Below are 27,902 nucleotides of genomic sequence, written 5' to 3'. Positions count from 1 at the left end.
CAACGATTCAATTGGCGGACAGTCATTGAAACTTTTCCAGTACAACTGTGATCGACTGTGACTCTTGGGCTCCAACTCACGACCATCGGCTCAGGAAGCAACTGACTTGCCAATTGAACTATATCACAAGCCCTGAGAGATTTATTGACATTATTTCTTTCATAACTCCTAAAGGAGTTGTTGACCCTCTTTGGTGTCTTGAGATGAAAGTCGCATCACAAATTGTGTTACACAATGGTAATTTTGCAGAATAATTGGTTATGCAAATAGTACTTTTAGAAAGCATTTAAAGCTTTTCAACACGTTTTCATGTTAAAGGTTATAATTTATTTTTGTTTAATATTTTATTTAAAAAGCTGATTAAATTTCAATGCGTTTTGATGTGCCATTTCATCATTTCCGTTGGAAAATAACAGAGCTACATATATGTAGCATTGAAATGTTTCTAAATCGTAAAAAAACGAATCAAAGTTTCAATTTTGGGAAAGATCAAAAGATCCCTGGCGGTAACCCGTCAGATAATAAAAAAAATCGGTGAAAACTTTAGAATAAAAAAAATGCTACCCAAAGGTTTTAACATCTTAAATTTTCGATTTCTTCGATTCCGATACAGATAAGTGATTTGAATATATAAATGTTTTCCATGATTGTATCCCATTTACCCGAAAACCATTGCCCAGAATGAATTTTTCCCAGAATGACAAAAACCCGAAATCAAACCCCAGAATCAACCATTTCCCAGAAAAAATTCCCGAGAATGCACCATTCACCAGAAATTTTTTTCCCAGAATGGACCATTTCCCAGAATTTTTCCCCCAGAATGGAACATTTCCCAGAATGGCACAAATCCCAGATTTTTCCTCTAGTATTTTTATTTCTTTTTTTTCTAATAAAGTTTTGTAAATTTCATATGATCCGAAATTAATTTTTTCAAAATGATTTTTTAAATGAAACTATAACTTTGAAATTTTCCAACTAAATTTATTTAAGAACCAATATTGTGCTTTGTTTATTGTTTGAATAGGGCTAGGTGGGGTAATTATGAACAAAATTTCTTCATTTGGCACACTTACAGCCACCATATGATTATTTCTTATCACAAACTCTGAAATGCTGCCAACAATGAATGTTTCCGTGCTCTTCATCATTCTGTAGAACAACTTTTTTTTTGTGGTCGCAACCCATGTCTTTGAGACGTCTGTTCATAATTACCCCGTCTGTTCATATTTACCCCCCTCTCTAGGGGGTAATTATGAACACGGATTACGAACTTGGTATAAATTTTTTGAAAAGTAACAGTAGTTATACGTTACATTTATCCATATTAAGCAGTGTATGGTGATTTTTTACTTAAAAAATTATGTTCATAATTACCCCAAACTCTGTTCATAATTACCCCGAGATGTGTCCAATATGTTTTATATGGTGTCGGAAAATCTCAATTCAACACCAAATAATGAAAATTATCAGCAGTAATAAGAAGACTTCCATCTTTATTCATATTTTCTCTTTTCTTTCCAGCATGGGGAAGTCTTCGGCCGGCTCAAGGGCCGGAAGAAAACGAATTGCTGAACCTAATCCAGGGCCATCTGCCAAAAAAGTTGAAATTTCCAATTCATTCGATGTCCTTCATAACATCGGTGATGAGGAAATATTCATATTTAATTCTGATAAGAGTACTAAGAAACCTTCTTCTTCTTCTTATACTCTTAAAAACGAAAAGATTCCACCAATAACGGTCATGATTCCTGACTTCAATGCCTTTCGAAAAGAAATCGTCACTTCCGTCAAGGATGTGAAGATTTCTTTTCAGATCGGTCGAAGGGGAACTGCTCGTATTTTGGCGGAATCTTTTAATGATTTTCAAAAAATTTTAAATTATTTGAATAATAAAAAACACCAATTTTTTACGTACGACACTAGAGGTGATCGTCCTTTTAAAGTTGTACTTCGTGGTCTCACCGGCGATCAGACACCGGATGAGATCACAAATGAATTAAATTCTTTGTTAGGTTTTTCTCCAATTCAAGTAATTCAAATGAGGAAAAGAACCAACACGAATAATACCAGTAGTGTTGGTTTTGCTCCTGAACTTTATTTGATCCATTTTAAAAAGGATCAGGTTAATAATTTGAAAATTTTGGAAAAGGCTCGTCTTATGTTTCATTGTCGAGTAAAATTTGAACCTTTTCGTAAATCCCATACCAATTTTTTACAAAATATTACGCAATGTCGTCGTTGTCAAGCTTTTTGTCATGGCACGAAAAATTGTAGAATGAATGCCAGATGCATGTTTTGCGGCTCATTCGATCATGAAAAATCTAAATGCCTTTTTGGTGGTGATAAGCCAAAAACAGAATTTTTTAAGTGTGCGAATTGCGCAGGTAATCATTCCTCGAATTCTCTAGATTGTCCCGTTAGGGCAAAAATTGTTGCTTCTAGGAAAAACCCCAAAGTTTCCAGAAAAATTTCTTCTCCTCCTTCCTCTTTTTCGTCTACACACGTCAGACCGGCAAACAACCTGCCTGTTCGCAGTCAGCCTCGGCCTACATTGGAATCACGGCTGGGTAATACCCGAAGTGATTTTAATGTTACCTGGGCTGATTCTGCGCCACAGACTCGTTGTTTATCGTTTGCAGAGGTGGTTGAAAATGGGTTTCCCTCTTCAGGTTTAACTAATAAAAATGGGAAAAAACCAAGTCTCAACGTTCATGCGAAGGCTTGGGAAAATCCCCGAAATTCAAATACTTTTTCTTCTCCTTCCTCTTCTGATTCTAACAATTTTGTTGATTTGGGTGAGATTACTGAGGAAAAATTAAAATTTTTGCATCAAAATTTAATGGAAATGATGCAACTTATGTTGAAAGCAAATTCAATGTTTGAAGCTTTCCAAACTTCTTTCAATTATGCTAACAAAATTATTATGACTTTACGATTCCCTCATGGATCCAAATAGATGTTTAAATATTATGAATTGGAACGCTAGATCTTTGCTGGCTAACCAAGATGAATTCTTTTTATTTTTGAATACTCAAAACATACATATTGCTGCCATCACTGAAACTTTTTTAAAGCCAGACAATAACTTGAAAAGCAATGCTTTCTTTAAAATTTTGCGAAATGATCGACTTGATCGACAAGGTGGGGGTGTAGCTATTGTCATCAATAGTCGTCTCAAATTTAGACTTCTTCCTTCATTCAATACAAAAGTCTTAGAAACAATTGGAATTGAATTAGAAACTTCTATGGGGAAAATTATAATTGTTGCCGCATACTTGCCTTTTCAATGCAGCGGTGAACAGAAAAATTTTTTGAAGGGAGATTTACAAAAACTCACCAGAAATAAATCTAAATTTTTTATTATTGGTGACTTTAATGCAAAACACCGATCTTGGAATAATATTTCATCAAATTCAAATGGGAATATTTTGTTTAATGACTGCTCTGCAGGTTATTATACTGTTGAATATCCTAATGGGCATACTTGTTTTTCTTCAATTAGAAATCCCTCCACAATTGATTTGGTTCTAACGGATTTAGGCGAGCATTGTAGTCAATTAGTTACTCATGCGGACCTCGATTCAGACCACCTTCCAGTAACTTTCTCTTTATCCCAAAGTCCCATTGAAAATCCTTTAAAATCAACTTTTAATTTTCAAAAGGCTAACTGGGAGCGATATATGAATTTTATTGAACGTAATTTAGATGTAAACGTTCCACTGAATTCAATAGAAGATATTGATTTGGCTGTAGAAAATTTGACAACTTCAATAGTCAATGCTAAAGCCGCTTCAATACCTAAAGTTAAACATAAATTTAATCAACCTTTAATTGATGATGATCTTCAGTTTTTGATACGACTGAAAAACATTCGTCGACGCCAATATCAACGTACTAGGGATCCTTATTTGAAATTTATTTATTGCGACCTTCAAAAAGAGATCAAACGTCGTTTAAATTTCATTCGAAATGAAAATTTTGCGTAAAGCAGTAGAGGACATAAAACCCTACTCAAAGCCATTTTGGAAATTAACTAAAATTCTGAAAAAGCCCCAGAAGCCAATTCCTACTTTGAAAGATGGGGATAAACTTCTTTTAACTAATTCAGAAAAGGCTCAAAAATTAGCCCAACAATTTGAGTCTGCTCATGATTTTAATTTAAACGTTGTAAGTCCAATTGATGCTCAAATTTCCTTAGAATTTGATGATATTCTTTCAAAGCAAAATGTGTTTGAAAGTTCTTGTGAGACAAATATTGATGAACTTAAATTGATTTGCAAAAAATTTAAAAATATGAAAGCCCCAGGGGAAGATGGCATTTTCTATATTCTTATTAAAAAGTTGCCTGAAAGCACTTTAAATTTTTTAGTTAAAATCTTCAATAAATGTTTTCACTTGGCTTATTTTCCCAATAAATGGAAAAATGCCAAAGTAACTCCAATTTTAAAACCTGGAAAAAGTGCTTCAGAGCCTTCAAGTTATCGACCAATTAGTTTGCTTCCATCTTTAAGTAAACTATTTGAGAGAGTTATTTTGAATAGAATGATGATTCACATTAATCAGAATTCTATTTTCCCTGATGAACAATTTGGTTTTCGTCATGGACATTCTACTACACATCAACTTTTGAGTGTAACTAATATGATTAACGCTAGCAAATCTGAAGGTTATTCAACTGGTGTTGCTCTTCTTGATATTGAAAAAGCTTTTGACAGTGTTTGGCACAAAGGTTTAGTAGCTAAATTAGCTCGATTTGATTTTCCTGTATATCTCACCAAAATTATTCAAAATTATTTGACTAGCCGAACCTTACAAGTAAGCTATCAAAATTCATGCTCTGAAAGGACACCCATTAGAGCTGGTGTCCCTCAGGGCAGTATACTTGGGCCAATCTTATACAATATTTTTACTTCTGATCTTCCTGATGTCCCAGAAGGAAAAGGTAGAAGATTATTTGCTGATGACACTTTGCTTTCAGCCAAAGGTCGGAATTTACGGGTGGTACGCAGTAGATTGCAACAAAATTTAAATTCCTTTTTGAATTACTTGAAAATGTGGAAAATTTCTCCTAACGCTTCCAAAACTCAACTTATTTTATTTCCCCATAAGCCAAGAGCAAATTTTTTAAAACCTAATGAAAATCATTCCATAACTTTTAATGGGGTTTCTTTAGAATGGTCTGATCACGTGAAGTACTTGGGACTCACACTTGATCGGAATCTTACTTTTAAAAATCACATTGAAGATATTCAATCTAAATGTAATAAATACACTAAATCTCTTTATTCTCTCATCAACAGGAAATCCAGGTTGTGTCTGCGAAACAAGATGTTAATCTACAAACAGGTCTTTCGACCAGCGATCATGTATGCAGTCCCGATTTGGTCTAGCTGCTGCGCGACGAGGAAGAAAGCCATCCAGAGGATTCAGAACAAGGTTCTGAAAATGATTTTGCGGCTTCCACCTTGGCACAGCACCGAAGATCTTCATCGGATTGCAGGCATAGAATCGATCGAAGAGATGGCCAACAAAATCATCTCCAACTTCAGAGGCAAATCGATGCAGTCTTCCATCGCAGAGATTCGTTCTCTTTACAATTAGGTTAGTTTTTAGGATTTAGGATTAAGTTTATACATTTTTTTTTTGCTCAACAGGATATTCTCCTATAAATCAAATTATTTATTGCTAAAGCAAATTAAAATCAAATAAACAATGTTTAAAATTAACTGTATCAAAGAGTTGAACTGATCATAATTGATCTGAACACTTTAATTTAACTTTAATAATGTAACTTAAATGTAATGATTAAAAGACTAATAAAGACATATTTATAAAAAAAAAAAAAATAAATCAGCAGTAATAAGAAATGGGTTGTTTTATAAAAATTCAATTCAATTCAAGTATAAAACTTGCAAAATATACAAATGGTATCAAAATTAAGATGCAAAAGAATAGAGAAATAGCTATTTAGTGTTCGTTTTTATTGATATTTTTTTATCTTTCGTTTCGAGAGTTTAATTTCATTGTTGAATCTTTCACGTTTTTCTTGGTTTCTTTTTTCCGTTTCTTTATGTCTTTACAGAACATTTTTATTTGATAGGACCTCGCCATACGCGTAAAATTTTAGACGATTTAGGCTACTCGATAGTTTTTTCATCCGTTTAAAATGTCCTGCGCAGCAAATATCAAGTCTTCACCAAAAGGCACGGGCTAGGCTTTACACGTACGTGCGAGGTATCATGAAATTGAAACCTATACATATACCGAAAATTTGAAAATATTTTAAAATGATTGTTTCACAAAAACATTCATTAAAATCTTCTTGGATCAGTAAACGGTCATTTTTTACAAGGCTTGTCAGTTCTATATGATCGACTGTTTTGAAAAATATTGACACTTATAAATTTTTTTATCACCTGTATCAAATTTCACATAAGTAGCTCTTTTCTTTCAAAAAATAAAATTGAAGTACTACCGAAGTTTTCCTCAACAAACTGAAAGAGAAAATCTTCAACCAAACGATATTCATTTTGCACCAAATTAAAAAAAAAATATTCGAACAAATTAACATTGGAAAAAGTATCTAAGTATAAAAATTAGACTGCAAGAAAATAGATTTTGGATCTTTGACATCCGGATGTAACACATAAACAATTATTATTTGCTGTAATTCAAATGTTCTGAAAAGCAGCACGTTGTCCAAACATACAGGAAAATAGACCTTTGCTTTGTGTACTTATTCACTAATAAAAAATTATCAAAGTTTTTCATTTTTTTTTTGCTGACCACAGAGATTTAAGGTTCATAATAATGTTAGTTTTCACACAGTTATGAATAAAAGCTCGATCAGCAAACCTTTCGTAAACAAATGGTGAAATTAATTTATAGTAAAATTAAACATTTCTACAAGTCTGGTTTATAACCTTGTTATTTATCAATTACCAAAAAACCAGGTTTTGAAAGCACGTAAAATCTGTATTCGGTATTCCTGGGATACAGGTTTTCGGTTTTGGTAATACCGGTAAAACTTTTGACTGCCTTTTTTCTACCAACGAAAGCAAGTTCTTATTACTTTATATTTTAACAAATTTAAGACTTGTTTAAATTTGGTTACGGATTGAGCTTTTTTTTAGAATTTCTGTTTTATTCACTTTTTACACTTTTGAAATTTTATTTCCAGTAGAAATGAAATGAGGTTCAAAAGTTTTTTTCAAAGACTGAAAAGAACTGGCATAACTTTTTTTCTCAATCCGAATCTCATTTTTAGAAGAAAAAAATCAATTTCTCAAAAATTTACAAACTTATCACATTGCAGACCTAATTTAATCATGAAATTTATTGAATTTGGTCCAGTGGACAGTGGATTCTGGGATATAAATGCCGAGTATTGATGTTTCCCGGCTAAGATTTATTCACGGTCCTTAATGTTTTTTAAGATCTTATAAAAAGGGAGGGGGAGTAGTTTTTTAAAGAAATTTCTTACAACGGGAGGAGGGGAAGGCATCTGGAAATGCTTGGGTAATTAGTGAATGGCCCCCTAAGTTGATGAATAAATCATTTGACCATAAAAAAGCATTAGAAATGTCGGGAAATGCATGAGAAGATGTGTTCATAATTACCCCATAGGACGAAAACTATGGGGTAAATATGAACACTCATCTGTAAATCAGTGCGAATAAAATTTTTCAAAATTTCTTCAAAATCCAGACAGAGCATCATAAACTGGATGTAAAACAAGTGATAACAACATTCCAGCTGGATTTACTATGATCAGATATTTAAAACATTAAACACTGTCCGAAACGATTTCCGTTTCACGGGGTAATGGTTTTTTAAAACATTTAAAATGATATCATTATGATTTCAAAACAGATCGGAAATAGCTTACAGCTATCAATCGGATGTTAAACTACCACTTTTGGAACTTTTTGTGTTCATTCATCCCCCACAGCAGCGCGTTTGGCACTTGTTCGGAATTACCCCGTGTTCATAATTACCCCACTTGACCCTACTTTAATTGATTCAGTGTTTACCATGGTCCTTTAAAAACCGTTTTGGCATCCGACTCCTCACGCTGCGCGTTCGAACTTGAAAGACGTTTTGTCCTTCACGCTGTCGCGGGGCTAAAGGATCACCTCTTTATTTTTTTTTTCGATTATAGTCGTTTTAACATCTTTATGTCATTCGCGACTTATATCAACGATGAAGTTGGCGGACAAGTCAATGAAAAACTTCTCCGGTACAACTGTTATCGATGTTTACTCTTGGGCTCGAACTCACGGACATCGGCTCAGAAAGCAACTGATTTGCCATCTGAGCTATATCACAAGCCCTGGGATGAACCCTAGTTTCCACGCAGACCTAGGAAGCCCCGGCAGACCTAGACCAATGTCTTAGGGCCGCCGCTTCCGACGGCGGGTCGGTGGCCACCTCGGATTTGGGAGCTTCGGCGGCTTTGTGCCGCCTCGGCCCCTGCATCCACGTTGGTTGCGGCTTTGCCGCAAAAGAATAGTATTATGAGAATCCAATTTTTGTGGAAAAAAATCATTTTAATTTTTTGAATTTCAGGTTGGATAAATATATTAAATTTTCTGGGAAATGGCAATTCTTACGAAAAATTTTCTGGGAAATGGTTCATTCTGGTAATTTTTTTTCAGGGAAATGGTTCATTCTGGGAAAAAAAATTCTGGTAAATGGTGCATTCTGGGAAAAAAAATTCTGGGGAAGTGGATTTCTGGTGATTGAAATTCTGGTAATGTTTCATTCTGGGCAATGGTTTTCGGGGAAATGGAGTACAGTCGTTTTCCATTGAAACGCCTATTGAGTTCAAAATCATTGGTTTGCACTGAATATTATTGGCAGCGATAATTTATCCTCTAATGGCCAGATAATGGTTGTAATTTATATGTGAAATCTTTATTCAAATTCGTTTTAATCGTTCAATTTACTTTGACATCCCTAAGAAACGAGTTTGCTTTTACTTTCTTTTGATGAAGGATTAAGCTCAATTAAAACGCCAATCAACTATTTGGCTATAATCAAGGGACAGGGTTTTTCATTTCCTGGACGTTTACATTCCTCAATTTTCATTTTGCCAGTTGGCTTAAACGTTTCCAGCAATCGCAAATCAATACCGATTAAGTGCAGTTGTAAAAACATGAAATCCTTCCCAATCACTAATTATTCATAACCTCTACAATCCAACAACAGAACAGAGGCAGCCATAATCCGTAGATATGAAATCGTTGGCCCCTGGCCGGAGACCTTCATATATATTTTTATCCTACCCATAGACATATTTCCGTTCATATGTCGGTCGTGAGATGATGATACCCTCACTACAACACAATGGAAACATATCAGAATTCCATGTAATTTTAGTTTGTTGCACCGAACCGACAGTCGAGTTTGCACGGTGAGTTTAGTTAACGGAAAAAGTACACAAAATCAACAAACAAAAAGATTCAGGCCCCCACTTGCTGCCAAAGGATTCGGGATTTATTGGGTTGGGCCACGTGCGGGTTTAGGAAACTGTGCGCCGAGCAATCGGAACTCAACAAATTAAGCCCATCATTTCCGCTGGAGGGCGAATGGTGGGAAGGAAAAAGTGGGGGTGGGGCCTCCCCTCACACCTAACCCCACTCACCGTCTTCCTTTTAGTCTGGAATGGGTGGGTGGGTGTCTTTGGATGTGGGGGTGGGTATCTGTTGCTGGTTTTTCATTGGAACTTGTGTGTGGCATCCATCCGCAGTGTGTGGTAAATTAAAATCAACAACTACAACTGTACTGACAACATGGGTAGTTCGGATGAGGTAGAGTAACTACTCGACTCGGGTTCGACTATTTTCGATGTACAACCAACTGTGAAATGTGCACTGGAAAATGGAGGTACTGTACTCAAATGGTTGGGTAAAGTGACTACGGAAATAGGCACAGGAGACAGGAAACTGTAACTTTAAGGGTAAGTCTACTAGAAGGGGTTGCAGCAAAGTTTTTTTTTTCGACCTCCCTTTGGCTTCGTATGATAAGGAAAGGAAATGCGGCAAGTGTGAAGTTTAATTAAATTTTTTCACGGTACACTTGGTCCCACAAATCGCTCATTTGGTTGAACTTCTGTCAGTGTGTATAAGTGTTGTGTTTATGGCAGGTGAGGGACCAGAGCTGGATTTGAGTTTCACTTAATTAAGATTTGATAAGACGTCTGTATATTATCTGGAATTGGTGTGAGAAATGAAAAATCAACTATTTCCACAAATATTCTTTTAGACAATGTTTTGTGGTACCTATTATTTTAGAGTAGACTTGATTATTTTGTCTATTTTTCAGAGTTCAGACTAACGCGTTTCTGAAATATTAACGATGCCAAGGAAGAAGCAAAAGTAATTAAGCACAATTTGTGTAAAAATCCATCATAACCGATTTGTGATGTCAAAAACCTGTTGTTTTGTAAATGTTCTTATGTCGTGAGTGTTGAAATTTTTTTAAGAAGCTGTCGAAATTTTAATATTTAAGTTTGCACTTTTTTTTAAACGAACACAAACACATACAGAATCTCAAGGAAACTTGATGATTCCTCGAAGAGATTCCTTTTTACTTAACTCTTTAATCTGATGTACAATATTTTTTACAATTTTCCATGCCGTGAAAAACTTTACCCAGTATGACGGATTTGCTTAATGATAATCACCTGAAAGCCTAATATTGGTTTTAATAGCCTTTGTCATCACTATTGGTGTAATCATAGTTTTCGGACAATCGCCATTTATTGTTAAATAAATATTTTTTAATTCAGTTACCAGTCTGGGCTCAAATGCATCAAAACGCAAATCAAAGATTAACCATTTAAATCTCGATTCCATATGCTGGATTATGATTGATTTGCATCACACGTTTGTTCATATCAATATTTCATCCATCCAAACATTTATTTATATGATTTAAGCTACTAGAAATTTGTGAAGTATTTTTTTACCCCTAAATGTATGCTGTATCCATATGCTTTTTCTTTAAAAACATTTATGACAGAAAAACTGAAAAATTAAATTCGAAGATAACTAAAAATTGATGCTTCATGCGTTCTGATACTAAAAATATATCACAAACTATAAATTTTTACACGATTTCATTTGATTTTTCAGTATAAACAAAGTTCTTGGCAACTTGCCCCTTTTTCAAAATATGGTGAAAATCGCATATTTTTGAAATTTAAAAATAACTAGTTTATTTTTGCTGACTACGTGAATTTGATCTCCCATCAACCTTAAACATTTTGATGTACAAGCAGTATGAATATCTGAGGACATTAAGTTTTTAGAAGCCATTGAAGTTGAAAAGTATTGCATGATGCCCCAGTTGACGGTACATCTTTCGAAGATATGATGGCTAGCATCTTTCAAACGATGGTTTAAAAACTAAACACTAAAAATTAAACTCACTTAACGGATTTTCATGATTCTCATGGTGAACCTGTAATGATTTGGTCAGTTTTTGACAGCTGAAAATCCAGTGAAACTTTTTTTAGTGCACAAAAGTAACCAAATCCAGTTAATTTCTTAACATCTAAATCCATCAAAGTGGGTTCAGGATTTCCAATTGAGAATTATTGAGCTGCAGGGCAGTAATAAAAAAATAAAAGAATAAAAAAATCAGTCACCTAAATTATTGATGCGACGAAGTGTCCGTGGAGAACGCTGACCCACGCCATGACTGAAAAATGTGTACCCTTCCTAAAAATATAACATGTAAAGTAAGAATAATTTGTTGAAAAACGGCTTATCTTATTTTTTCATGAATTATCATAAAATAACATTCATATCCTCCAGAGAAAGCATTTCAATCAAATAAATGGTTGGTAAGATACAGGTCATACTCGAGTCTACACTGCTGGACAAAAGTATTCGGCATAAATTAACGTATCGCATTTATTTAATGTAACTATTATTTGATTGTGATGTGATATTCTTACTTCTTATTTCAGTATGCTTTCATAATAAGAAGGGAAGAAGAAGATAAAGTTCACAATTTTTCGTTGGACAAAAGTATTCGGCACATTACAGAAAATGCCTATTTCTTTACCAAATAGATTTAAAATTACCTTAAATGAATGAAACTAAGTCATTTAACCCATTTTTGTTTGATTTTAAGAAAAATCGGTTACAATTTCTCTATTATTCATTACATCTAATCTAAACATCTTCTTCTTGAAAAATGTTACTCTGGGCCATGAACTTTTGTTGAATTGATGGTAGTCGCTCTCTGATAACAACCACCACGAGATCGTCCTGGAAGACCCTGGAACTGCATCCTTCTACATTCCATGCCTCAGCTATCCAAAACATTGCAAATTTAATGTTAATATGCTTAAAATTGTCTTCAAATTTTCCTGAAAGACTAGGAACACTTTACAACAGTCAATTACTACATCCAGATTTGATCATCTGGAAAATGTACCATCAGCTGATATTTGGAGGCAACAGTAGTTCAGATCTTCAGTAGGTGAGCTGAACAATTACACAATACTAGGACAGGATAGTGTTTTCTAGAAAAGTCGTGATCTTGAGAACAAACACCTTCAAATAGGGTGAGTGCTCCTACTTTGGACCTCAAGCTTACTTTAGTCCTAAAATGCAGAAAACTGTAAATAATTCATTTTACTAGCATAGAATAAAGATACTCCTGAAGCCTATCATACCCTTTTTGCCGTAGAAAGTCTTTCTGATAAAATTTTCAACGTTTTTAAAAATGTACCATCTAATCAGTGGTAATTCAGACAGCTCGCATAGTGGGGCGGTTTCAAAATCAAAGTGAATAAGGAAAAATCCTTTTTTTTTACTGTCCAAGCCAAAGTTAAAAGGGAAATTATTTTCACTTTGAAGAATATGAACCACACTACCTATTTTTCCAAAAATAAATGAAAGTCAATATAAAACCCGGAAAATTTGGAAAGGTTCAAAAAATAGGAGACTTTTGACTTTGATGTTCCATTCTTAGACTAGTCATCACAAAAACTTTGTTTAAATACCCACAAATCAACAAAAGTGCGATGTTGAAATTGAGGCACAACGTAAAAAAAAAATTAAACATTTCGAACATTTTTTGTCTGTTTTAGGCAAATAAACAACAACTAAGTAAACACAAATAAATTTCAGATATAGGTCTGTTGATAAAGCTAACGGAGAGTGAAAGTGTTTGAGATATTCATCACAGAAATTTAAGTGTTTTTATTGTTAAAAATCTGTAATACTTTTTTATGATAATATTTGATTGAGGATTCCATGAATGAAATGAATGAATGAATTTTCGAAAAATTATACTTTATATAGGAGTTTTAGATCTAGGTGCAATGAAAAAAACCAGTTCAGTACCAAAATAGGAACAGTAAATTCAAAGATGGAAATTTGGATCATCCATATCTTTGCAAATTGAAAATTTTCATTGAAACTTGTAGACTAGATCATGAACTATAAATGAATTTCTTTAAAATATAAACCTCTCGCCCATTCATGAGAATTACGTGATTATTTGAAAAGCACCGCTTAATAGGTCTAAAGTAGGGCAACTTACCCTACCACTTTTCGAAAAGTTTACAAGTCATCCACGCGTTTCTGAAGCCATTACACGGGTCACAAACTCTAAAGTAAGTGTACCTACTTTTGAAATGAAATTGTCTGCATTCAAAATTTGTCTCGCAGTCAAAAAAAAAAATCCAACGCTTTCTTTTAAAAAGAATTTTATACGCTTTTTTACTCCCTGACAAATGTAGTTAAAAAAAAGTCATGGCTTTTTGAATCGTTCATCGTTTGGATTTATTTATCGGTTTCAAATGAAATGGGGAAGAACGCATAATCGAGTCCGGCCTGTATACGCATACATATTTGTCAAATTTCTAAACGAATACCGCTTTAGAATAAAAGCGAAAATTCCACGCACTTGCGTTCTGAGAGTCGAAATTTTCAAATAACTCCCGCAGCTAAAACTTTCAATAATTTAATTTATAATTTAATTAAGTATGAAGATCGACTCTTCTACTCAAAACCAAAGCAGCAAACACTAAATGTTTTCCTTAGCCTCTAAGGTTTAAGTTGAATGAAAACTGCGATAGAAATACCAATCTTTTTTTTTTCTTATTTCTTATTTTTAATCAAAGTTTCATGAATCGGAGTTTTTTACATACTTTTTAAATAAAACGAACCTTTGTTATTCAGTACACACAGGATAGAACAAATTATCAAATTCCACTTCTGTTTTTCTTTTCCCTTTCCGATTTTTTAAACCCTAAAAAAGGAAAGAAATAAGTTGATATATTGAGTATTTTAACAATTATTAGACCGAACAATAATTTAGTTATTCAGTTCAATAAAATAATAGAGTGTAATTAAAAATATTAATATTTTCGAACAAAAAAACTATTTCTAAGATTTTGTACGATATACACAGAAATTTTTTTGACTATTACGTGTCACTGAAAACTGCAACCTTTAATATAAATCATCTGTAATTAACAAAACCTGTAATTTTAAATTGTTTTCCTTGAAAGTTAACGAAGATTCATTTATTATTACAGCAAATGTCCTTTTTAGTGGAACACTGAAAATTAAATGTCACGTAATCATGTTTTCGACCTGTAAAATTACGGTAAATGTCCTGCTCCTTTTAGTTACAGGACATTTGTGTAATTTTACAGGAAATAATTTTTGCTGTGTAGATTATACGCAATTCAGTTTAATATAAAGGTTTTTTTTAACTTATTCCAACTTGTTTATATTCCAAAATCAATGACTGTAAAGCAAGATGAATCAGAACATTTGTTTGCATGTGTGTTGTAATACTTTATTTTAATTATGGATACTTTAAAAAATAAATATAACGATAACATAGTAGATTTTAATTTAGCAATAGGCAATAATAATAATAAAAATCTACGAATATTTCAATGGAACATTCGGAGTATGAATGATCTGGAAAAGTTTGATAACATCCTTCAGGTTATTGAACTTTCTAAAGTGATATTTGACGTGTTAGTGATGTGTGAAACCTGACACGTGAAAGAAAACTTTAACTCTATAATATACCTGGATACTCGTCGATCTTATCGTGTAGATAGGTGTCAGTCCGATTAGCGATGTACGTGAATAATAATCTAAATTTTAAAATATAAAGCAATATTGAACTAGATGGTTTCTACAATATCAGCACTGAGCTATCGTTAAATAGCCAGTTTATCAACATTCATGGAATTTATAGATCACCGTCCTTTGCTTTTAATAATTTCTGTGACAGACTTGAAAATTTCCTGACAGTCACTCTTGTTTGATAGTTGGAGATATAAATGTTCCAGTTAATCTAGAATCCAACAACGCAGTTATAAGACACAAACTCATCATTGAGTCGTTTGGTTATATTTGCACAAATACATTTCCCACGGGACCAAGAAGTCCATCCATCTTTTGATAATTTGTCATTTATAAATAGAGTTTCAAACACATTTTTTTACGTCCTGCAAGTAGTAACGAAGTTGTTCTCATAATCCAATCTTAAAAAAAAACAAAAAAAAGTAGTGGTCCTGATAAATACATAGCAGTCTGCTAAAATCTAATTGTTTGGAATTTTCAAGAATACTTTCTGAGTGTTTCAATAATATTTTGGAAAAATGACATTTTTTATCCAGAAATTTTAAAAATCGCAAAAGTTGTTCCCGACTTTAAATTAGGTGATGCCACATGTATCAACAATTACTGTCCAATTTCAACGCTTAGCGTATTCAGTATAGTGTTTGAAAAACTTCTAATAAGCAGACTAAACCAATTCATTAATGAAAATAATATTTTATACGACCTGCAAAGCCGGCTGCGTTTCACTGATAGCTATGTGTGAACTGATTGATTCTGTCATAGAAAATATAGACAAGAAAAAATCGTAGGAGGATTGTTTCTAGACTTGAAAAAGCCTATGATACTTTAGATCCACAAAAAACTCGAACGGTATGGAATAAGAGGTGTTGATAATACCATCATTAAAAGCTACCTTACAGATCGGAAACAATTTATTTCTATCGACGAAACAGAAAGTTCCTTGGAACCCCTTGATGTGGGTGTACCACAAGGCAGTAATATTGGTCCATTGTTATACTTATTATACATTAAGAATTTAAGCAATTTACCTTTAAATGACATTCCCAGACTGTTTGCGGAAGACACTGCTTTGTTTTGTCCTGAAAGTTGCCTAAAAAATATAATTAAACAAATGGAAAAAGACTTAGAGATTCACAAATATTTCCATAGTAACCTTCTAACTTTAAACTTATCGAAAACTCAGTACATGATCTTTCGCTCGTTCAGAAGAGTTATCACCAGAAGTAATCACCTTGTTTTCGCAAATTCTACAATTGAAAAAGTTGACGACTTTAAATGCTTGGGGTTGACACTAGAGGAAACACTTTCCCGGAGTTTTCGTATAAACAACATCATCAAAAAAAACATCGTCCTTGAGTGGCATTCTTTGGAGAGTTAGAAATTTTGTTTGTACATTGGACCATTATCCTAAAACAGTCTTCCAGAAGTCTTAAAAAGCATTAACAACCTCAGCTCTTTGAAATCCCAACTCATTCGTCACCTCAAAGAATGACTTTTAGTCTTTAACTAAATCACCTAGCCAGCTTTTTTGGTGCTTTTTAATCAATAATTTTATTTCAATATGTTAGTTTTAATTAAGTTGTAGACCTGTTTTAAATGTTTTCTTTGGAAAACATTAGTTGATTAAATTCTAGTTATTTTTTTGACTTTTTTTTGTTGTTTTTGTTAAATAAAATGAATCTCTTAAAAGGAAATCTTTTTTCACAAAGATTAATGTCGCAATTCAGTTAATTGTATCAAACCATACCTTTTTTTGCTGTCAGGCATGCTGTGAACAGAAAGCGTCCATAATCAAACAAACGTAACGAAGCAATCAAAATGGCTGATTCTGAAATTTGATAGATCGGATTACCTGCTATTAACCCCTCTTGGCCTATACTGTGCTCCTGAATCACACCAATTGACAGATAAAAGTTAGAGCTAATACACCCACAAATAATACCTATAAAAATCGTCAAAGCATACCAAAACAAAGTCCAAAAATTTTCGCTTTTCATTATAGTTCATACTGTATAAATTGAACAGAATTAATCCATGTTAATTTAAATTGTGTTTTATAATTTTCATGCGTTAGTAAATTGACAAATAAATTGATTTAAAGGTTTTTTTTTCGATATCCACTAATTTTGCATTAAATGATCAACGATTGGTTGGAATCGTATTGAAATCAATAAACTAAAATAATTTCAAAATTAATTTTAATACATAGGGGAGAATGAGGACACTTGATCCCTGGGGATACTTGATTCTTTCGAAACAAGAATGTCCTACAAATATCAAATGTTCGAGAAAAATGTGCCAAATAGAACTAAAAAAAAAATGCTGTCATCTCTTCAAATTTCAAAAATTTAATTTTTCGAGTTACTCAATTTGGTATGAAAATGTTTTGTGACAAAATGTGATATGAAGATCTTTCTTTATCACTTTAAAATGTTTCCCACATGAAAAAAAAATATAATAGAAACATTTATTCCAACATGTTAATCGTTAGATTGAAATTCAAAATGCCATATTTTCAAAGCAATAGTAATTTCTCAATTTTTTTAGAAAAAGTTTTCCAAAATAGATGTTATAGGTTTAATTGATCTGTAGAGTCCAAAAAGATGTATTTCTCTTCTGAATGGATCGTGATCATGATTTATCACAAAATTACTAACACTTGTTAAAATAACTTATGTTATCTAGTAATTATCTGTTAAAAAGGACTCAAAATACTGTATTCATCTTAAACTAGAAAATTGCGCCTTAAAGTATGCAATGGCTTTAGGGTAGTAACCAAACTTTTAGAATTCCCTTTGTCTGATACTTACAAACTGTGAAATCAGAACTAACATGGCAAAAATAGCCAACGAGTCATTTTCATCTGGATTTTGCTAGATTTTTTCTAGGGTCAGGGCACCCTAAATTAAGGATCAAGTGTTCTTGAGTAAAGGATCAAGTATTCTTTAACTTAAAAAATATCACAAATTTTTCGTCTTATGGAAATCCTTTTAGTGCATCTATGGGTAATGTATCGTTCTAACTTTTGGAGAATATAAACTAGAAATTACACGCTGCTGTCAGAAAAAGCAAAAGACGACGAGTTTCTAATCTTTTCCAAAAAGATTTTATAAAAATGAGCAAAGTAGATCAAGTATCCCCATTCTCCTCTGCTATGATAAGTGTTTACTTTAAAACCCTCCAAGGCCGTTTGCAAAATATCCCTTTCAGAGAAATTTGACTTGTTGTTGCTGTCGTTCCTGTGGACGCAAATGTAGATCGATTTTGATGATATTAGATTCATTGTGTAGGTAATTGATTTAAGTTTTTCAACATTTAAAAATTAAGTAAATTTGTTTCACCTGGTTGTCTGTAGTTGGAGCCGAATGAAATCAATTATATTTTCAATTGGCTTATAATTTTTGTCAGCTTTGCAGTGTTACAGTGTTTTTTTGATTTCTGGAACTGTCAAGAATACATCTATCCGACGATGTTTAAATATTGGCGGGTATTCGTCACAAGAACTTGTATTTGTCGTGCGTGTGTTGTATTTAAAGTGTTTTATTGTACATAAGAGATATAAAGCTGGATTATAAACAATAATTATTTTCTCACAACCCCGTTCAATTCCTACAGCACACAATACAAAATTGTGTGTATTCTGTAGAAACACTAAAAAATATAACACGATTTCAACTCAATTTCAATGCAAAAAAAAAAGTTAAAAAGAACAGCTGCACGTTGGCCTAATTAAATTGTCTATCCGAGCTCGCATGAGATGTAAATCCAGCTCTGGTTCCTCCAAAAAACCAGTCCTCTGTCGATTTCCCTCTCCCCCGTGAGTTAAGTGTCAAGTGTAGCTGAAAAGTGTGTTTGCAAGGGGTTTTAGGGCTAGAGGTGGATTATGTGGACCGGAAGGGTGGGGGAATGCTCATCATTTGGGGAAGATCAGCAATAATAGCAGGGATTAGGGCGCGTTTAGACGCCGAAAGGACATACCTTCAACCATGACCGCACTATCTTCGGGCATATTTCCGTTTTCCAGTGCGGTACCGGAGAAGTCTCGGTTTGCCGTGTTGAAGTTCGTTGTTGCAATCGTCGTTGTCTTCGTTGGGTCCCAAAGTAGAGGAAAGAGAAGGTACCTCAGGCTTCTTGGGATGATCGGCTTCGGAGAATTCCACTTGTGGTTGGGTTGGCTAATCCAACTGGGGTTGCGTCGACGTCGTCGTCGTTATATTGGTTTGGTAATTTATCCGAATCAATATTCCATAAACAAGCAGCCCTTATTAGTGGGGGCCTCTGGCAGACGATTTGATGGGGAAATGGAATATTTTTCACTGGCTTTGGGGTTGGGGTTTAGGCACACACTTGGAAACAAAGGACCTAATTTTCCGAACTCTTCCTTCACTTGGCTGATTGTTGGGACATATACGTACACGCGTGTATATCTATAAATTCAAGACACGATGGCTGAAGGCAATTGAACGCTATCTACCTCTAAGCCTTCACGTATCGATCATATCGTATCGACTGTGTGAGCATATTTTCTTTTTCCAATTCCAGGGCTTTGATGGTGGAGGAGTATAAAAATAGCCCCCACAGCACTGTAATCCTGAACGTCACTAACTAGTGAATCGACTACTGATGATTGCTGTTGCAATCTTCACACACAAAGGCCTCATCAGCAAAAGGCAAAAGACTTTTGACGGGACTTCGGTGGGCGGCTTGCTTGCGTTTAATGGGCGACGTCGTTAGAATATCTGCTCCTCCTACCCACTCTAATGGACAATTAAATGGGACACATTCAACCGATATGGCCTCAAACGACTTCCAGTAAATCAATCTATTTCCACACTCTTCTTCTCTATACACAATATATCGAACAACTACGTAGCTAGGCTTATGATACAAGTAAATTTGATTCTTTCGCAATCATCGCACACAAGCTCTTCGATTTCCCAACCCGAGAACACTTCACTCAAGTGAAATAATCATTATGCTCATCGCTCTACTTTCCCCGGATAAATTTCCATACACTCTGACAATGAACAATTTCGGTCACCAAGAGGAAAAAACCTGGATCGTTTATCACGGCTCCACAAAGCAGCTTCCCATCGGAACAGCCAAAAAATATAATCCTCTCCTCCTGAGTTAGCCCTTCCTTCTTCCTTAAGCCCCTTGCTTCCCGCAAACTTTCCAAGGAAAAAAACAGATACACTTTTTAAATTCGCACAATTCAACTCAGCTGCAGGAAGCTGCGAGCAGCAGTGTCAACACGAAAAACACCAACAAAAACCGCGCCACGTTCACGTTCTCGAACTCGAGCTTAACCAGTGACCAGAGACCAGTGACGAAATCAACCACCCGGGAAAAGCTGGGAAACGATCTAGCTGGGTCCGGATCCGAATGTAAACTAACCCCCGAAACAAACGGAGCAAAGCCATGCAGCAATCTAGTCCTGGCCAAGGCAGAAAGGAAAGCTTTGAGGAACCACACTTTTCTCCCACCCCCTACTTTAGCTTTTCCTCGGTGGAACAGAACTTCTTCAGTTAACACAAAGCCCTCACTCTCGCAAAGCTCGGAAAGCAAACTGTTCCACACTCAATGAGAGAACCTCCACGTGAGAGATGTCAAAGTTTAGCGGATGATAACACGATAGCGCGGCTGTTGAGAGCGGGAAAAGTGGAAAGCTTCGGGCACTGAGAAAGCTTCGATATCGTCGGAAAGCGCGCTTTCGTCAGTGATGCCCCCCTGACGAGGAAGAGGGTCTAACTATTTGAGATTGTTTGCTTTTGGCTGGAATCCTACGTATGAATTAGAGCAAAAAATTCATTCAAAGATTCAATTTAACCAATTTTACTGACAGGTTTCACCTTTTAAAGTATGTAACGAGAAATAATAAAAAATGGAAGAAATTAAAATTAAAACTCAAATCTTACAAAAAAAAAAAACAGTAATCCGAATTTTTCTTAACTAAAGCTTCGATCACCGAGCAGTAAGCGCGCTGAAACGAATTCGAATCGTACAACTGAAGAAATTTGAAGCTAACAGAAGTATTCAATTTCTTTCATCATCCATCATTATAAAATCGATAGCTGGCAAAACCGCTGATAATTTATAAAATGTTTGTGCATGAGTGGTGGATAAGTATCCAAAAACTGTTAAAAATGTCCACAAAGCTCGAATCATACTTTAGAGTGAAACACATGATCGGTAAGTACAGTTAAGAGTCATCAGGAAAGGCAAGTCTCGTATAAGAATTTTTTAAATATTAATAAGTGAAAAACTAAGTGTAGACCGCTGAAATGTCAATTTTTTTTCTCCGATAAGCTGAAAGTGTTGCTTAGTTATGAGTCATTCAAATCTAACTTCAAATAATAATTTTTTGTTAGTTCCAGAGCTCGTAAGCTGTATATCCAGTACCGAGGCTATGAGACAGATTATTTATGATGGATGGGGGGGGGCGTTTAGGGTTTTAACCCTCCTCCCCCTCATGGAGGTTTTTTTCCAAGTTAAATTTTTAGGTCAAGAAATGAATTTTAAATAATAACCGGAAATTTCTTGATCCCAAAAGATGTTCAAAAATAAGTATAAACAAACGTGTCAAAAATTTGGCTCGCCTCCGGCGGAACTTTGTTCCAAATCACTCTAGGCCTGAGACATTTCATTTTACGACACTTAATGACCTTCACGAATTGAAACCTATTTTTAATGTAAGTTTGTAAGTGTAGTTTAATAAAACTTTTATTTCGAAACTCACATTTTGACACACAAAACTCCATCCTAAAGAATGGGTTTTTATTAAGAAGAATAACTGAATAATTTCAGAATTTGAAACCAACCATTTTGACTGTAAGTTTTATTCGTTGAATATTTATTTTCAACTCATCAACAAGTTGGAAGCCATGGGACAGGTATTGAATATTCACAATAGTCTATAGAATAAGCAAAAAAAAATATTTTAATATCAAGTATGCCGTTATAAATGTTGTGCTAAATTGAAATATTCTTCAAGAAACCAATTAACTCTCAATTAAAAAAATCATGTTTTATCAATGCTCAACTTCACATTCACATTTTAAAGTTTTGATAAATAACACGGGGCCAAAAAAATCTATTTTTTTTAAGGTGAAAAGAATCTTAGAGTTTTTATGATTAATTTGGGTGCGCGGAATAGAAATATAGGTTTAATAAGTTTTTTTTTTCGATCAGCTTTAATTTTTGAAATAACCTTGGAAAATATGTAGATAAAATCATTTGACAAATGTCTGCATTTTTTTTAAAAAACCTTAAAATTTCAAAATAAAGATTTTAAACCAATTATCAACCGCAAATACTTTCAACTTATGCGAAAAAAATTATAGTAGATTTTTATTTTTTGAATATAGGATATTTTTTTTATAGCAAACATCAAATCGTTTTGCAACATGTAACAAATTTACTAAATGAAATTAATTTTTTTTTCAGGCTTTCTTCAGTAATGTCCCTCATTCTGGTGATGATATGTTTAAAAATTTTAAAAACTGTGAAATCTAACTTTTTTATATTATTTTTAATTGTCTTTATCAAACAATTATTCCTTGATTGAATGATGTTCCAAACTCATATACATCGTATCACGAAAACTAGAGATGACAGACAAAATCTGTCAAAAGATTTAAATTTAGGACGCCAAATTTTACTATTTAGTTTTACCGCATGTTTTAACCAATTTTTTTTACATTTGTTATGTTTTTTATAAATTTTTTCTTGTTTTTCAAATAAATTGAAATTTCAGATAGATAAAGTTTCTATATTTGGTCCTTTCTATGACCCAGTTTTCCAAAAGACGGCGACAAAATATTCAGAACTTAAAACTTTAAACTATTGAATCAGCACTTGAAAATAAAAATGTTTTATTTATTTTTATTGCTTCGAATCATCTTTCTTGAATTGATCATATTTTTATAATTATTCTATGAAAAGATCGAAAAATGATTCGATGTAGCAGCTGTAATGCGCAATGTTAACTAAAAAAGTTCAATAATTACAAAAAAATATTGAGCATTCTTTATGTTTATTTCTAACAGCTCCTTATTGAACACACAAGAAATCACCCATTCCCCAACGTGTACATTGTCAGTTTAAGCTTTCAATGCTGATTTTTTTTGGTTTTTAAATTTATTATTTAAACACTTCTTCACTACAAGACTGTCGCCTCAGTTTTACATTCTTCTTATTATTCTCCTCATTATTCTACTCTATTTATATGAACTAATTTAAATTTAGCCAACTTTCGAAATTTGCAAAATTGATTTTCGAAACCCTCCCTCTCCCCCTCCCATGGACGGGTCCTTCGCCTGGGCCTGACTCGTGGCAAGGTCCCTAGCATATTAAAGTATGTATTTGCTGGTTGTTTTGTACAAAAAATAATGATTTGCAAAGATTCTGCACCTGTGGAGAAGAAACAACAATTTTCAAATGAAAAACTTTTGTTTTTGCGGTTTTGAATAACCTCAATAGAGTAATCTTTTGTGTACCCTTCAAAACCTACGATCTATACCTACTAACTGATAATACTTAAAATGCAATTTCAGGATTGTTTTACTTCGTTATTGTCAAATTCTGTCAGCAGATATTCCATTCAAAAAGCTTTTAAGCGGCTTCACAATAATCTAGTTTTGTTAGTGTTGGAACAGCTGTATCTGCTAAATTTCCCTCAGTTTCTTTTAAAAAAGAAGTATTAAACTGAAAAGCAGCTGAAATTGAAGGAGGAGGATGCAGCTACTTAAAATACAGATTAGACGAAGTATAAATTGGAAAAACTAATCAATATCATGACTGAAAGAAGTGTGTGCCGGCCATTGGGAGATACCAAGAATATAGTAGAATTTTTTCAAACAAAAGAGGATACATTTTTCTTCCAAATTCATTCACGAATTATCATAACATTACCTTCGTTTTATTCATAAGAAGAATTTCGATCAAACGAATGGTTTTTAGATACAAGTATTCGTAACTGCCCCGTTTCCAAAAGAACTTAGCTTTTATGCGGTTTTATAGATTTCTACAAAACAAAGATGCATATATGCAGAATGATGAATGTGATTAAATGAGACCTGAAGTTTTGATAAAACTTAAAGATCTGAACTAATAACATTCATTTGCAGATAAAAAAACAATTTAGCTCATGCACCTCGCCAAAACATACCATTAGGTGATTATTGCTTTCAATTTCTTGATATTTATTGTGATAATATCCCAGAAAATATACACGCTCAAGAGGTATTTTGATTTTAGTTAGTAATGTTTTGAGACATTACAATGAAGAAGCAGGGCCGTAGGAAGATCCGCCTCATAGAAGGGTTTTATAGATTAACTTTTTCTATGATATTTTTGCTCAAATAATGCATGAATTAATAAAAAATCTTGGGTACCTTATTTGATTTTTTATTTTTAAATTCTGTTACTTTGTAAGTTTTCCGAATTATTTATTAATTTACTAACTAAAAATACGTCCTAAAATAATTAAAATGGTAAGCTAACTTTGTTCAATGAAGCAATAAGTAACTTAGAAAGGAAGCTTTGAATTTGCACAAGAGTATGGTTAATTGAGGCTTTAGATTTGAGCAAAACAAAGTTTTTTAGTCATCTTTATGTGGCTTTTGTAAAGACTAATGTCTGGCACTGTTGTAGATTTTAATGATCAATTCGAAAATAGACTGCAGTGCTGATTTCAAAAAGAAAATCAATACTTACCACAATTAAATAAATTTTAAAAATAAAAAGTGAGAGCTGATTTTTCAGTTCAAACTTTATTCAAGTTTAAGATTATAGTTTAAGATTATAGTTTAAGATTCGACTCTTGAAAAAAAACTGCAATATTTCTAAAGTCTAGAAATAGATTGATAAAGACGGCATCCTCCATCTTAAGATCAGAATTTCAAAAAGGAACCAAGAAGTGAAATTTTGTTTCCAAAATCGACTCAATTAAGATTAGGCATTCCAAAATGTCATCAATCAATGTCATGAATCATCAAGGCTTGCCCAGTTTTGCAGTGAAATTTTCGAACAAATTCCGGTCCGTCCCGAATGCCCGGATATTGCAGAAAACTGTTCGGATTTTGCCTGGTTTTATTCACATTATATGGTAAATTAAACAAAAATCTAAAAAAAAAATATTTTTTTAAAACTTTTTCCTTAATTTATTTTGGATTGTTGCCTGCAATTTGCTCAGATTTACCCGGTTATTATCCGATTTTCAGAATGTTAAATAAAGATCAATTATCGGTTTTGCTAAAAATTTCTGGCCTGGCTACGTGCGGTTTGATTCGAAACAATTCTGGAAAAATTATACTTTGAAGTTTTTGGTTTTAATCTGATTTCATTATAACAATTATCAATATTTCATCCAACTTGTAGAACTGATTCAAAATATAATCATGATGACTGAGTTTTTATTTCAAGATCACCATTTCCAAGCTTTGTTTTGTTTGATCTTTGCTAAAGAAATAGGTTCAAAAACTTCAAATTTAAATAGGAATAAAAAATCCAAAATGGTTCCTATATTATTTTTTTCATATTCGGAAATCATGAGTCAAATTTGAATCAGGATTTCAATTCAATTAATCTTTTCTAATTTCTAATGATGATTCGTACAGAAAATCAAGAATTCGAATTTTCGTACAGTATCCGAAATTTGATAGCAGAAGTACAATTTTTATATTTTTGAACCAGATTCTCTGAAAAATTTCTTTTATAAATTCTTCTTACCATATCGAGTAAAACTGGGACGGCAGAAAGAAAACGTAAATTCAATGCAGCTTTTAAAAAATAATGTTAGAAAAAAAAACATGATAATTTTGGTTCAGTGGAGTTCAATTTCATGATATGACGGGTACTCAGATGAATAATATTTTGATCTATAAGTGATCTGTTGATCAGAATAAATAAATAAATAAATGAATAATGCAAATTTTTAAGGCTATGATTTTTCAACTGATCTTACTATTTGGAAAAGTTATTCAAGTGACTTTTAACCTATTGCTGGTAATTTAATCATTACATTATTAAAGCTCTTGATTTTTCATTAATTTCGTCTTTTTTCACGCACACAAGCTATTATTATCTACTGAAATACTATTTCAACATTTCAAAATGATTTTCAAAGTGCAAAAAGTTTCTTAAATATTCAAATAAACTGGAAACATTTTGAAAAAAAATATTATCACGAAAATCGGTTGAGAAACAAGAAAGATATAGAGGTTTTAAGCGAGGAGTGTCAGATTGACACTCAAGGTCTAATTAGGGAGATTTTTTCCTGGGCTTTCAGGGTGCGTCTATGAAAAAAGTAATGAGGCAAAATTGTAGCAAATTGTATTGTTTGGATGCACCCGAATAAAGTTATACATTTTCCTGATTTAGCTCCGTGTGACTATGTGTTTGGAGACAATTTGGCCAAAGGATTTTTCAAAGTGTTAAGATAAGAGGAAAAGACGTTGTAATATGTGTATCGCAGCGAAAAAGGATTGTTTTGAAGAGGATTTATCTGATTTGGAAGAATTTGGAAGAAAATTTACCCTTCAATTTGATCACATTAGTATTTCTACGGTTGATAGGAAAACATCCTTCAAAATGACAATACAACGGATATGTAAGGCTATGATCATTTAGAATCCGGACAGTTACAAACGTCTGTATTCTAAAAACTATTCATTTGATCGAAAAACTTTCTATGGAGGAAATGAAGGTGTTAATGTGACATTTAATCTAATTTTGAAAAAAAAAATCTATGATTTCAAGAAATACTCTTACTTTTTCATAAAATTACTTTTTTTTTCTTTGCACACTTTTTTAAGGCATGCATTGATCTATTATTTTTAACACAGATGTAAAACCTTTGCAAAATCATGATATTTTACACAAAATCACCTAGAAAAAGCAATTGGAGTCGGGTTGGAACCTTTTCATGAGTAGGCATCTCGAAGAATTTGATCTCCCTAATCCGATTTTGACATAAACACATCTATCACATTGCGCAAAAATCGGTTGCACAGATTGCGATCTATTGAACTGCTCCCTTTTCGTTATTTAGGTACATGGTGTCTGCTAGTCGGGCATCACTTTTTGCCTGCCTGAAATGGATTTATTGCATTATTCAAGGGGTCTACTTAAAGTTATCCCCAATAACCATAGACTTTTTACCTTAATTAAGATCAAGGGTTCCACTCTGATGCTTGGTTTGAACTTCGTGTGGATTCTTGAGTGGCTCCTTATACTTCTTAACCATTTGATCCAAAAAAAATCAGAAAAAATCAACAGCCATGAGTTTTTAAGTCAATAATGAAGATTTTTTGAGGCGCAGAATTCGCAAAAGTCGCAAATTTGTGTAAAATTATTTTTACCATGTCTTTTTGCATCGTGAACATCTCAAACACACGTTAACTGAAAAATCTGTCAAAAATAGACAAGATAGTCCTTTTCATAACCAACACAACGCTAAAGTTTTGCATATCCGATCTCTAGTAATATAGCTATCACCGAAATGAAGTGTCCGGATACTAATGATCATCGCTTTAGTGAATAAAATATGATGAAAAAATAAATCGATGATTACAAACTGAAAATTTTATCGTAAGACAACTCTCCAAAGCTATCTAGCAAATAACTGATTTTCGCTATAAATTTACAAATTAGTCAGCATCAGCAAACACTCTTGTAAAGAAGAAAAAATGTCATTTTCGTAAAAATATTTTTTTAATTGATTCACTGACTTAAATCCTATCGAATGATGTAATGTATTACATGTAAATT

General features: G+C 33.2%; 1 protein-coding gene across 8 annotated transcripts in view; it reads right to left on the bottom strand.

Annotated features, from left to right (window-relative positions):
* LOC129751162 (band 7 protein AGAP004871) overlaps positions 1 to 27,902 on the bottom strand; it is a 544,098-nt gene that overhangs the window by 202,686 nt on the left and 313,510 nt on the right. For 5 of the 8 annotated variants that reach the window (XM_055746511.1, XM_055746506.1, XM_055746508.1 and 2 more), the window contains exon 1: positions 19,110 to 20,502. The exons of the other annotated variants lie outside the window; for them this stretch is intronic. Coding sequence is in view for 4 of the 5 variants with exons in the window: in XM_055746506.1 (XP_055602481.1) it covers positions 19,110 to 19,140 (31 nt within the window). In the remaining variant the exon portion in view is untranslated. Of the gene's footprint in view, positions 1 to 19,109; positions 20,503 to 27,902 lie in introns of those variants that run through there. 8 annotated transcript variants of the gene reach the window in all.

Source organism: Uranotaenia lowii, chromosome 3 (genome assembly GCF_029784155.1).
Source record: "Uranotaenia lowii strain MFRU-FL chromosome 3, ASM2978415v1, whole genome shotgun sequence".
In the NCBI taxonomy this organism is placed as follows: Eukaryota; Metazoa; Arthropoda; class Insecta; order Diptera; family Culicidae; genus Uranotaenia; species Uranotaenia lowii.
This window is presented reverse-complemented; position numbering and strand designations above follow the sequence as displayed.